Source organism: Diuraphis noxia, unplaced genomic scaffold, assembly GCF_037042655.1.
Source record: "Diuraphis noxia isolate RWA-SAM2 unplaced genomic scaffold, SU_Dnox_SAM2 contig0003, whole genome shotgun sequence".
In the NCBI taxonomy this organism is placed as follows: Eukaryota; Metazoa; Arthropoda; class Insecta; order Hemiptera; family Aphididae; genus Diuraphis; species Diuraphis noxia.
The window spans coordinates 41,104,386-41,119,711 of NW_028301713.1; the positions used below are offsets into that span (position 1 = coordinate 41,104,386).

General features: G+C 29.1%; 1 protein-coding gene across 2 annotated transcripts in view; it reads left to right on the forward strand.

The window, feature by feature from the left end:
• The window catches only part of for (cGMP-dependent protein kinase for), a 133,940-nt gene that overhangs the window by 41,974 nt on the left and 76,640 nt on the right, over positions 1 to 15,326 (forward strand). For both annotated transcript variants that reach the window (XM_089224915.1, XM_089224914.1), the window contains exon 2: positions 2,812 to 3,199. In XM_089224915.1, coding sequence (XP_089081041.1) covers positions 2,812 to 3,199 — 388 coding nt within the window. The remainder of the gene's footprint in view (positions 1 to 2,811; positions 3,200 to 15,326) is intronic.

Below are 15,326 nucleotides of genomic sequence, written 5' to 3' on the forward strand. Positions count from 1 at the left end.
TATTATAAAGGTCTTGGTAAAGTTTTTCTGTTTAATTATATGATTTATTTCATTAGCAAGAGTTAATTCTTTAATGGTCTGTTAAGTAGGTAACTAATGATTATGGAAAAGAAACACCTAACTAACTTACCTACTTTTATTACTAAACATATTATTATAAAAGATTCTCACTTAATATTACCTTAACCTTAAGTTTGTATTTCCTCGTAATAGTTATTGTATAATGAGACACCGTATTGCAGGCTGTTTTTATTATTTTATAATAAACAAAAAACTTATTTTAATGATTATGAATTTATGATGCACTTGATTATGTAAAATTATACATTTTAATATTTTATGGATAAGTTATATAATAGTTAAATATATTGACAATATTTTGTGGTCAAGGTTAAAGCTGTTTAGTCTTCAGTAGAACTAGTATATTTTGCTTTCGGTTACTGTTTGAACATTTGTTCTCCCCATTTTCAAAATAGGGTCTTTTAGCTCGAAATTGTATTGTTATTTTTAACGATTGCGCAGTTTCCAAGGCAGTTTCTATACAGATATTAAATATATCCACACGCTGTTTCGTTTTATCTTACATTCCCCCTATCAAATTACAACCTTATATAGATACAGTTGTATTAGCTGTGATTTTTACGTATACAGTAATAGTTTGACAATGTATAAAGAATAAACGATTATCAAATATGTATTATTTCTATATTAATTTAATGACTATCCAAGAGATTAGGCATTTAAATATTAACGTTCATTATTATTTTTCTAACGCTCGTGTTCGGTGTAAATTTTGTTCTAAATTTGCATTATAAATGTATAGATGTATTTGATTGTAATTTCATATTTATATTTATTTGAACTACTTGTCTGTTTTTATAATGTTAATCTTCTCAATATTCTCCAATATCTGCCTATGCATTTATGGTATTCATTTTATCTATTTTATTGTTATATATTTACTTAATTGACAAATACTTACTGCATGGCTATATTAAATTACTAATAATAAATTACTAATTAAATAACCAAACATAAATTTACTACGGAAAAGAAATGAAAAAATATTGAATATTCAGTATATTAATTTAATAATTTAATAAGGTAATAAACTATGGTTAAATAAATAAAGTGGACTGATTTAAAGTTGCATAATTTACGAATATGGGTACTGGATGGAGCCTATTAATTAAAATAATTTATAAATTAATTATATTATATAATTATATCATGTATAGTATTATCAATAATGGTATTAATAATAATATATATTAACTACCAATATTAATTACCATTATAATAATATTATCATTGCATAATTATTATTATAATATTTTAACCGCTCAACATAATTATCATAATATGTACAATTAACACAGGGCCGAAAATTGTTTCTGGAAAAATTTGAACTTGACTAACTGTAAAATTAAATATTTAGAATTAGGTAGGCTCTGTTGTCTTATGAGAAACAAAATTTTTTATACATTTGCTTCTCTTTAAGAAGTTTTCAATTTGAGTTTTTGCTATTTATACCGGTCTTATTTTCTAAATGTGACATAATAGCGTTTAAGACCAGATATAAATCTAAATCAAATAAATACAATTATTTTAATATGGTTTTATCTTATGATTGTCTTATCTGTTAGGTGACACTGCAAACTAAGTAATTTAATTTAATTATAATTACCTATCCGAAAAATTGCTTATTATAGACAGTAAAGTAATTTTGCTAGATGTCGAACTCAAAGTACATGTTGTTTTGGTGATAGCTGATGAGTATGAGTCATACCAAAAATGATTTATTACCATAATACCGTGTATCAAGTCGACTGACTTATTATAGTGTATAATAATATTTAATATTATCAAGAGAAACATTTTATCTTATCTTATTTAAGCTAAAATTAAACATAAAGTTTATAATAAATTTATGGCATAGCAGAGCAATTGATTGAAGGCTTTACGATTTGTTTTAAATTTTATTAATTTAGTTACTTATTCTGTTTATTCATGCGTTCAACGAGTACTTCAAACGACAATGCTATAAATGTTTAAAAAAAAACATCAAATTATATCAGATATTATTACTTTTAAATTATCTGCGTTTGCATCGTGGTTGTGTGTATAATATAATATAATCATATTACACAGTACACTAATTGTCCAGTTTATCTTGGCCATCGGCGACTGTTACGATCTCACAAAATCATGGGTCCGAAAACGGCAAAATCCCTTGCAAAATATATACCATATTGAACAAATTTTGTAATTTTTAATAAAATACCTATTTCAATATTAAATGTTTATATGAAATGTGATTTAAATATTGCTATTCAACTTTGAAGATATTTATCATAACAATGTTTTTTCACATCAATTTGTGTGGAAGTAAAAAGTCTTTAAATGTTTTATTGTAGGAGTAGCATTTTTTTTGGTTGGAAAGTGAATCTAGTTGGTAGTTTGGGTGATCAAATTAAATCTATTTTGTTTTTTGGTGTAATCCTACAAAAAAGAAATAATTGTTGATAGGTGACATTTTCACAGATGGTATATTTTAGTTAACACAATTTTCAAAATATTTTGGCATTTTGAGCTATTTATTGGGATAAGAAAATGTCGATTTTTATTAGTTTTTTTTTTAAATCATTGCGGATCAAAAGTTTTTTGATCGATCAAAAAACCCTATCAAGATCTAAAATTTAGATTTAGATTTTTAGAAATCCTATCAGCGTATAAATCAAAAAGCAGCCTATTCATGTATTATGCATTATATTTTACAATATAAAATTGTTTATATTGATTGTGTTGTAGACATGGCGGCTTCAGTAGATGCTCAAGATTTGAAAACGTTACTGGAAGCAAAAGATACTTTGATTCGTAACCTGGAAACGTTACTTCAGGCCAGGAACAACGAAATCCAAGAGCTCCGGTCCCATTTAGACATGTTTCAAAGTGTGTTTCCATTCAGCAATCCAGTTTCACCCACTAGTACGCTGCATCATTCTCACCACGTGGCGGCTGCTCCTGTTCATCCACAACAAAGCCAAAACCTCGTAGCTAAATCTCTTACGTCGCTTCTGGATGGAATAGCCAGACCACGTAAACAAAGGGCGCAAGGTATATCTGCAGAGCCTCAGAGTCTAAGTACCATACAAGAACTGAGCCAGAAGAAATTCCCTACTTATCCAAAAAATGACAGGTAATGAATATATATACTATTATAATATTATTAATCAAACTATTTAGTAAGAGTTACCCGACGTTTAGTTCTAATCGATTAAATAGTATGATTCTTAATTTAAATCATTTGTGTACACAATCGCATATACAGTAAAGTACTGTAGTTAAATATTTAATGTAAATTGTGCTACAATAGAAACTGTTAGTACAATGATACCTATACTTATAATAACTTAGAATTAATTCACGTGTCAGCAACATAATGATTTATAATAATACTATGCACTGAATCACCATTTCACTTACGGTTGCTTATCGCAGTGGCGTACCTGGGGGGGGGGATGGACAGGGGCATTTGCCCTCCCGAGAAACTTTTTGATGTAATGTAAATTCATTGTCCAGCTTAAATAATGTAAAAAATAAATTTTTATAATTTTCACTGATTATAATCGTGTTTGATATCAAAAGTTAGGTTTTCACATTTAAATTTGGTACGAAGTATTCTGGTAAGTGGGTGTGCATATTATTAAATTTCATGTCCCTGGCCCGTTTATAATGTTTATACAATTATTTTATATAAATTCACCATTTGTTATGTTCATATTTTCATAACAAGAGTATTTATATAGTTTATTAATAATATGTCGCTAAAAACTTGAAAATATCATAGCATAATATTCTGAAGCTCTAACGTTAGCGCATACTTAACACGTTCGTATTATGGACCATATAAACCCTAAAGTAATTCTTCACTATAATAGTTAATTAGAATATAAATTATGTTGACCATTGTAATTAATTAGTGCATGTGCAAGGTTGAACAACGTCGCCTTGAATAGAGTTTAATTTCAACCTATATAAAGTTCAAATACTTCAAATTGCATAACAATAATAAATGCAAATTTTTAGTTGGTGGTACTTTATTTTATTGTCAATTGTGAACTAAAATAATTACGCGAATAATTAAATAAAATAGAATTCTAATGAAGAATAGTGTTTTCTATCGATATAATAAAAAATATACGGGTATGGGTTCTTTGTTTATTTTACATATTAATGATTGGAGAGATACTACATTACTTTCACTATTCTTTTATCCCTAAAAACAATTAAAAACCGATGAAATTGATTTAATTAATATCAAAGACCTATTCAATGATGATGAACTTACTACTGTACAACAGAGTGACTTCTCCAAATTAAGCTTATGAACATTATGTTTTTATTAAGTAGGTGCACTCTGCACTATATATTTCGTATAATAATATCCGTATAAAATAAAAGTGGTAGGAAGAATAATCACTAGGAAAACAATTGTTATCAGTAAAATACAACCTCTTATCTTTACTGTCGTAAATAATAATTAATTTCATTTTAATGCCATAAATAATATGAGATATTTTACATCACAACATCTGTATATATTATTATTATATTGATATCTTTAATCCGTTGAATATTTAAATACACAATATTATAAAAAAATTCGTATCGTAATGTTCTGACTTTTGAGTGAAGTTAGATAATAGACATATATTAGCTATAGAAAAAATAAATTATGATGTGTTTTTGTTAAATGTTATATAATATGTTCATTATCATATTTTTTCAGTCGGAGTACCCAAAAACGCATAAAAGATACTTTTTTTTCAACTTTTCCAGAAAACCTTCTTTTATATTAAGCTGTTGGATTAAGTGTAAAATCTCTTCGTATATATCAAATATTTAATATTATAAATATGTTACGTGGTGTATAGCTTTATAGTGCTTATACTTAATATTATATTACATTTATTGTATTGATGGTCCAAAGTTAAGACTTGGAAAATATTATGCATTAGTTCTCTTTGATGAATCTATTCATCATCATCATGCATTAAATACGTAATTTTATAAGAAAGTCTATCAGTATCATAAATGCCTTGCCCATATAAATTTATTTACGAAGTTAGAGTAAAATAAACTATAATATTATGTAGATTCTGAACTACTAAGAAAATTTTAAATTATAGATCCATATGTCTTATAACTGATGATGCCCAGGTTTTAAATTGTTTTAACATTTAGAATTTCGATAGTTCTAGACTGAAATGTTTGTACCTACTATCGTCAGTATAACGATGGAAAGATGTAGCAAACTGTATTTATTACAGGGGCTCAACATTTCATTTTTAAAGTTGGTATCCTTAAACTATAATCACCGTGTTAACAAATATATTTTGTGTGATTATTTGCCTTAAATATTATATACATACTTTCAAAACTAAAATTAAAAGGGGAAAAGTAAGTAACTGCTCTGCTGTACTGTAGGTGTCGAGTGTGTTCATCATTTGAATTAGTTACTGTAGTAGATGCGTTAAATTTAAATCCAGTGATAAATCGTTGAATATGAAAAAAGATTTTTTACAGAAATCGGGTCTGTTTTATTTTATGAAAATATTCTAATATTCCTATTATAGTAATTTATTTTATAATTCGTAATACAATAGGATGAATTAATTTTTGCCGATAAAATTGCATTGTAAAATAATATTGTGTGTATAAAATATAATAATATTAATAAGAATTACATTTTTCAATTTCTTGCAAATAATACTTTTAGATTACAACAATATAATTATAAATTGTTGTTTTTCATAGTAAACGTACAAATTTTCACTCAAAATGTCTATAAAAAAAATGCGCATTTATTTTTTTAGATTTGTTGGTAAATATTATGAAATACTCATGATTCATGAAGAATTTTGTAATCAATTTTCAATCTTTTTGACACAAAAATAAATGTATTGACAATAGGCTAATTAAATGAGTTTTTTTTTTTTTATTGATCTGAAATATACATCGACAACTAGGCCATTAGTACACGAATTTTGATTACATTGTTAGTATTTTAGTATTTACATGATTACATTAAATTAATTTGTACAATTCTGTTTTTTTTAAGAATAAGATTAAGCTTTTAACGTCCTGTGGGTTTGGTCCTAGTGCTTTAAATAAGTTTGATTTTTCAAAAGTACCAACTATAGATCTAATTATTTTCTTCCAGAAATTACCCCCTATGTTTTTAAATCAAAACATTTTTTTTTTTTGCTGTATTCTAAATAAAAAATACAATAAAAATAAAAGCTTGATAAAAAATAACTATATTTTTAATTATTAACGATTGTCGATTGATTTTTATTTTATAATCTGATGACGAAAATAAGTTATTAAAAGTGGTCTATAATCTATATAATATGTTCCTGCAATGTAACAACGTCGCGGTCGTGTCACTTTGTTCACACTTGGCATATTATCAAATTGTCGTAACGTTTAAACGTTTAAACGTATGATATTATTAATATTATGTCAATTAGTTTACGATACACCTCACGTTTCAATCAAACGATCACGTATCATGGGCAATGTCATTTAAATACCTATTTTATTTATTACCTCTATTAGTTGTATACACGTCTTATATATGTGATCATTAATTGTATATATTTTTTTCACGACTTATAAAATATTTAATATACATTGGAACTTCATGTAATCATATTAGGTGATGTATAGAGTATTTCTCATCTATACTTAGTATATGATCTATTTGTATATACTATTTTTTTAATCTGTAGTATGGTATTAATATTAATATCATTATATTATTATTTATATTTTAAAATACAAACAAGATAATAAATAATAATTAGGTAATTGTAATACAATATGGCTAGATTAAGGATAGTTAATATTATTTGGTAATAAACGTACTGGTATGACTATAAAAAATCCCTTTTAATTACCGTCCTAAATTAAATATCGGTTAATATTTAGTATTTACTACTTGGTAGTGTCAGTAACATACATTAGAAATGTGGGAGGTGAAAACGCCTTCTCTAGATTGTTTTCAATTCATTGAAAAGTGAAAATGTTTCTATAAAATAATTTGTATTTATTATTTTTTATTATTATCCCTTTCCTGCATTTTTTGTTATAGGAGTTAGCTAACAGGGAGATTTTAGGATAATCCTCCTCAAATTCAGTTTTTAGTACGCCACTGGGTACACCATTGAATATGATTAACTATAAACCAAATCTTGGTAAAACTGGTATTCAACGAACCAACATGTATATTGTTTGCATTATGCCTATTATATACAAATACCTACAGTTTTTCGTCAATGGATTTTATTCTAATAATTATTTTTAAAATACAGAATTAATTTATGCAGCCATTTTAAGAGTTGTATATTATAATTAAATACCAACAACTTATTAATATTATGTTGTATACCTATTTAAGTGAGAGAGACTATAAGTCGATTTTGTCTCTCTGTATACATAGTATGTTTTATTATTTCGTTTACAATTAAGGTAGTAATGAACAATTAAATATAAAAATCGTATAGTTAACTTGTACTGTAAAAGTAAATAGTTATTTCTACTGTAAATCATGTTTGTTTAATGTGTATAAATGTATGTATAGTAGACATTATGCAAATGTTACATTTTAAGGAAATAACAATAATATACATTATACTCTAATAGTATTATAGGTGAAATATCGGTCACTTGAATTTCACTTAAGGTGTTTTCTGCTGTAACATTTTTATTAAATGGGGAACAGCGAACATATTTAACAATAAATTACTATAATAGTACGACGATGATTGTCGTAAACTCAGATTATACTGAAACAGACGGACTCTGTTACTTTAATATTGTTTATTTTCTTTCTCAGATTTCGATTACGACCTCTAGACTAGGTCATCATATTAATATACTCATTATTCGTTTAATATTGAATATCAGACTTCAATACATCATACATTTTTACTACCGTAATAATAACTATATTGTTGGACATAATTTCATAGTTCATAATTCAACATTTACCTAAATATTTTATTTATGAAATATTTTGTTCTCGTAGTATTTATGCGTATGTATTTGACTCTATGAACGTGAAATTTTTTTCAAATAATTTTAGATCAATTGTCAGAGAGACTGACGTTTATTGTAACTTTGGATCGATATAAATCCTAGGATGGGTGTGTTATGATATTGTACAATAATTACCGCCTTGTGTGAAGGTCACGTACTAAACGGTCGTCCATATATAAAATAATAAATACTCAAAAATTGTCAGAGTTCAATTTATTTTGAATGATACGTTTGTTGTCGATTGGTAAACGTTAAAATAATATTGTGTAACGGCTGTGATAACAATACAAATAAATAATCATAATCATAATACAAACAGTATATATTATTATCATTGTAGTAAATAAACATTGTAAAACGAGACTCGGCCACGGGCCACGACTTGTAGTGGGACATCCAATTATAAATTGTCGTGCGTCGTACATCCTGCATTTTAATATCGTACAATCATCATTGATGCTTGAACCCCGCTGGCCGCCGTCTACTTAAACGCATTTTCGGTCGGCTCTTTTATATTATATAAAAAGTACCTAACTCCGACGAAACACAATATATTCCTTTATAAACCAACGTCGTTAACTGGGGTTTTCGTCATCGTGATATTTTATTCTCGTCGTGTATAGATACTAGGTAGATGGTACTTGGTACTTGCTATTTTTGGACATAGTTATAGGGGAAAAGGGAAAATTAGACATAATAATTTTATACTCATTGCAACAAGAATATCATTACTATGAGGATGGTAGGACGAATCCCTCTTCCTTAGAACCGACCGGCCGGGACATAATGACGACGGTGACAATAATACATTGCTATAATATGTACTTAATGAAATATTAAAAAAAAATTTCATCCAATGTCTGTCGTCTTTTTACAAAATGTTGGTGTGGCTCTCAAATTGTTAAGGGCACAGGGAGATATTTTAAATGTTTTAATGTTTAATCTTATTCCCTCTTTCGTGCGGGTCACTTGACAAATATTCGCAACGCACAGTTTGAATACCTCAGATGCATGTATACAATGACATCACCCCGGTGTCTAAGGAACCTGTCACACTGATGTGTGTTCCAGAAAAAAAAATCATAATAATAATATATTGTAAACAAACTGGTCGGTGTGACTGCAGGAGTTTTTTCGCAGTACCCACGTGCACGAGGAGGACGGTTAAGATAGATATGAGAAGAACCGCAAAGACGGACGAGTGGAAAAAGAAGGTTTGTTCAACAAAATCTGCGTGTTACAAAAATAGTATATTTTTCTAATCGAGTTGACCTTGGGGCGGTCGCGCGTGCGACGTCGGACCCAGTGTGTCGACGACTAAGCGAGGAGAAGCCGTCGTCCGGCAGCGATGCCAAACTTCTCACCCATTATTCGGTTGGCCGTCTACGCCGCCGCAATTCGTGGTCGGACCTCATAAAAATATAAAATGTGGTCGTTCCATCATCTATCGTTTGTCATTAATATTATCTTCGTCGTTTTCGTTGTAAACATTGAAACTATGATCATTGATAATGTCATAACATAATTTATTATTATTTACATGGGATAAGGTTTTCGACCTACGCGTTGCCACCGTCGGTTGGGAGGTCTTTTGCGCAGATACCACACTAATCTGACTTGGATGTTTTCTCGCGATCCAAACGAAGCGAGAAGAGATAGACCGTGTTCGTGGTTGATCGTCGGTTGCAGCTGTGATTTGATGTTAATATTTATCATCTGGTTTCTGGATCGTTGCCGGGGCTCCACGCTGGTGGGAAGACTCGACGCACACTGTATAGTCACAGCACGTTTTTAGTGTAGACGAACGGAATAAATAAATAATATTCAAGTGGCTCCGTTAGTTTGCTGCCATCTAGCGGACAATGGTGACAACCAACGTTTGTGTATCACTCGACGAATAGATGTGGCTACGAGTATCTTCAAACCGATTTCGTTGGCCCTAAATAATCTGAATAGTGTTTTTTTTATTGTGTACCGTGTACCTGCCTGTATTATACTATTATACATTATACATAGTAAACAATTATGTCATTCCTCGTAGTATATTAGTAATACTGTACTATAATAATGTACACTAAAGCATCGGAATAGTTTTTTCTTCGTTCGGACAAAATGACTCATTGATTTATTTTCGTAAACAACGATTTTAAGCATAATATATGATTTCGTGATTTAAATTGATTTCTTTAACTAGCTTGATTATTATGAACAGTTTTCTATTCGAGTAGATAACTGTGGTATTTAATCGATTGAAAAATGATTTTTTAAATCGTTTTCTGTAAATTACAAATTATTGAGTACTAAAAACTTGAGCATTGGTTCCAAACCTTGTTAATTGATCTGATGAATTTTTCAATATTTATTGGTTTTTAGAAATTTAAAATTGTTCTTACGACAGTGGACATTAAATTGCTTAAAAATCTAATGTGTTCCTTTGTATGTTATTTTTAATATACATTAAAATTCCAAAAATTAGAATTAGAATTAATGTACTGTTAAAGGAAACACGGAAGGGGTAGAATGCTTGGTGTATCACTCTGTATTTTACTAGGTACCATAGAAAATAATATTACTTAATAGCCATACTAAAACAATAGATACTACGTATTACACATTGTATACATACATTTTAAAATTAAATTTACTGAAGTAGTTAAGTGTGTTTTATTTATTATTATTCTGTTTTAATCAGTGACCCAAAAATGTTACGAATTTATTGTTATTTAGGCTATTGTGCGTTTAATCTTTTATTTTCTTAAACCTTACTTATTATTTTAATCAGTATTTAATTGTGTAATAATTATTTTATCCATGTTTAGTTAACTCGTGGTTAGACTTTAAACTTAATAACGATTCCATATTATCTAAAGACCTGAAATAAATAGACCTTAATCCTAGACTTTTGTGTTCCTGTGAAATGATAAACTTATCATGTTTTTAAGTTTCAAATAGTATAGAATCAATAACCTCGCACTTAAAAAAAAATCTACTCATTCTTATTAGTTATAATATAATACCTATAACTGTACAGACTAATTTATAAATCGTTATATTTGACAGACTGTATTTTCGTGTTGTTACTTTACATTCATTATAAATAATATACTTTATCAATACCTTATTCTTATACCTTACTTTATACCTATCTATACAGTATAGTATTCCATTCTCGCTAGAAAACATTAATTTTATTTTTTATTTCCAACCTAATATACTTACTCTATTCGAATGTGTATGGTTGTTTCTATTATAAATGGCTGAATCGTGTCATACACAATATTTAGTTAATATGTACGTCTTTAAAAAATTTATATTTTTATAATATATAAATATTTAATACCTATATTAATATATGAATATTTGGTTAAATATCGGAATCCGTATATGCTGTACCATATTAAGTGATACCTCAATGCTGCAAAAAAGTTATAATTTTTTTACTTAATCATGAAATATTTAGTTTAAGCTTGGTTGTAATTCTTGCGTTATACCAATAATTAACAATTGACTATCGTCGAATAAAATGCATTCTATTGCGAGGTCACTTATGCTTATTATATCACTTATAGAGTATCTATATAGAATATATTCATTTTGAAACATATTTTTCATTAATTTCTCCAGTTTTTTTATTTTTTACTGACAAAAAAAATCGCTTTTGGCACTCTTATGTACATATAGTATGGAACATTAATTAAAGCTGACAGACGTGCAAAGATTTTGGTGATATTTTTAGTTTAAGGTTTAAATAATCAGGTTAGAATACTGCGGAGTTGGTAATTTTTCATTTGCATACCCAACGCCCGACATCATCACAATAAATGTCTACTTGTTTAATATAGATAAATTAACATATTCGTGGTCTTTTTACAACATTTTATTACAGATTAGCTATCCTATCACTATCGTAAGACATCTGCCAGGATTACTTTGACAAAATAAAATACCTCAACTACGCGTCAAAAATCTAAGCTCATTGATACAATAAAAAAAAAATAAAAAAATAATTATAATAATTTTGTACGTTTCGTTAGTAATTAAAAAAATCTAATTTGCAGGTTATAATACGAGTATTATGTTAATTTTCATCACAGCTTAAGTATCTTATAGTTTAATTGTACCTATATTTGTTTTAAACGTAAAAAATTGTTTTTTTTCCTTCGAAAGCTTATCATAGATTTTCCCAAGAAATTTTTTTTTTATTGTTCTTATAAACATCGGCGACAAATGCCATTAGTTACAGTTATTTATACGTACGTTTCCCCAGCCCCCCCACTTTCATATTATAACAATTTTTTTATGCAATTATTTAGCACGTAATTAGCACGAATTTGCACGACTATTTTTGTAATTTGCACGATTTTAGATTGTGCGTAAAATCTAAAAATATCCATGGGGGGCTGAAGAAATATTTCACCAGCCCCGCCAAACATAAAAAAAGGCAAAACAGAATTAATTCCTGTGCCAATATTTAGCACGTAATTAGCACGAATTTGCACGACTAGACCCGGAATTCGCACCTCACTCCCCCGCCCACAAATCGAATTTTCCTTTTTTGCGCATTTCCCCAGCCCCCCACAAAACTTAAATAATGTGATTTTCAAACTTTTTCTTGTCCCAATATTTAGCACGTAATTAGCACGAATTTGCACGACTAGACCCGGAATTCGCACCTCACTCCCCCGCCCTACAAATCGAATTTTCTTTTTTGCGCATTTCCCCAGCCCCCCACAAAACTTAAATAATGTGATTTTCAAATTTTTTCTTGTCCCAATATTTAGCACGTAATTAGCACGAATTTGCACGACTAGACCCGGAATTCGCACCTCACTCCCCCGACCTACAAATCGAATTTTCCTTTTTTGCGCATTTCCCCAGCCCCCCACAAAACTTAAATAATGTGATTTTCAAACTTTTTCTTGTCTCAATATTTAGCACGTAATTAGCACGAATTTGCACGACTAGACCCGGAATTCGCACCTCACTCCCCCACCCTACAAATCGAAGTTTCTTTTTTGCGCATTTCCCCAGCCCCCCACAAAACTTAAATAATGTGATTTTCAAATTTTTTCTTGTCCCAATATTTAGCACGTAATTAGCACGAATTTGCACGACTAGACCCGGAATTCGCACCTCACTCCCCCGACCTACAAATCGAATTTTCCTTTTTTGCGCATTTCCCCAGCCCCCCACAAAACTTAAATAATGTGATTTTCAAACTTTTTATTGTCCCAATATTTAGCACGTAATTAGCACGAATTTGCACGACTAGACCCGGAATTCGCACCTCACTCCCCCACCCTACAAATCGAAGTTTCTTTTTTGCGCATTTCCCCAGCCCCCCACAAAACTTAAATAATGTGATTTTCAAATTTTTTCTTGTCCCAATATTTAGCACGTAATTAGCACGAATTTGCACGACTAGACCCGGAATTCGCACCTCACTCCCCCGCCCTACAAATCGAAGTTTCTTTTTTGCGCATTTCCCCAGCCCCCCACAAAACTTAAATAATGTGATTTTCAAACTTTTTATTGTCCCAATATTTAGCACGTAATTAGCACGAATTTGCACGACTAGACCCGGAATTCGCACCTCACTCCCCCGCCCTACAAATCGAAGTTTCTTTTTTGCGCATTTCCCCAGCCCCCCACAAAACTTAAATAATGTGATTTTCAAATTTTTTCTTGTCCCAATATTTAGCACGTAATTAGCACGAATTTGCACGACTAGACCCGGAATTCGCACCTCACTCCCCCGCCCTACAAATCGAATTTTCCTTTTTTGCGCATTTCCCCAGCCCCCCACAAAACTTAAATAATGTGATTTTCAAACTTTTTCTTGTCCCAATATTTAGCACGTAATTAGCACGAATTTGCACGACTAGACCCGGAATTCGCACGTCACTCCCCCGCCCTACAAATCGAATTTTCCCAGAGTATCAAATATAATTATATATTGTGTATTTTTTTTTGTATGTGTATTAAATCCATCATTTATGATGCTACATGTTTTACGTTGCTTTTTGAAGTATGATAAGAATTTATATTATTTTAGAAATAGCTATTAATTCTACTATAGGGCAAAATTGTATAATTCAATTAGTGATATCTAATTAAACAAAAATAATAATATTAGTACTGTGACGAAACAGCTGTGAGCTGTCACATTAAAAAACTACAATGAAACGTGATTCTTGTAGAATAAAATATTAAATAAGTAATAATTATATAAGTAAAATATTATAGTTATAATTTGAATTAACTATATGAGGTTATAGTAACTTGTACATCATTTTATTGTATAATATTTTTTTTTTTTGTATCTATCTTATGAACATTTTTAAAATATTAATGTAACTCTAAAACAAATTACCGCAGATACTTGAAATGTTGACTGAATGTTTAAATAGCCATTTTATATATTTGATAAAATTTTCAAAATATTTAGATTTGTTTTGAGCTGTTTACTGACATTTTAATTTTTCAACTTTTTTAGTTTTTTTTTCTATAAATATCGATAAAAATTTATTTTTTCGGTAGAAAAGCTTGAATTAATTTTTAATAATCTATAATATATCCTAGACAGATAAACCCCGTTTCAGTTCAGAATCGTTTTTCGTATACAATGATATAATATCATTGAATTCAAATTTCATTCCATCCATTACAGTAACCCACTTATAACCTTCTGTACAGCAGAGTGACATCTACGACTTACCCGCTTTTTTTGTTTTTGTTTTTCTCGATTTTTTTGAGAACTGCTAGAAAATGTATACTTTTGATCTCTCTTATGCACAAAGGATATTCACTTTGCTATCAGGCACCATCAACCACCCCCCACCCCCCATGTATGAAATTGCAACATTATTTTAACAAGTTATGCTGTACATAGACAAAAAAAATACAAATCATTTTAGAATCAATACATTCATCACTCTTTCAGAATCTAAAATTGACTATTATCTTTATTATAATAATTTTACTATTGTATTGATTGTTATCATTATATTATTACACCAGTTAATTATTATTATTGTATAATAGCTTGATTTAAAAAACCTTGTTAAATGCTACAATTTATAATCGTTTATTAGTTGTGTAATTAAAACATTTTTACATACCATTTTTCATAAGCCGGACAGCCTCTCTTTCTCTTATTGTTTCACAAGCCATTCCTTCATCAAACATTAAAGAAATAGCTTTTTCCTTAGTGGGTCCAA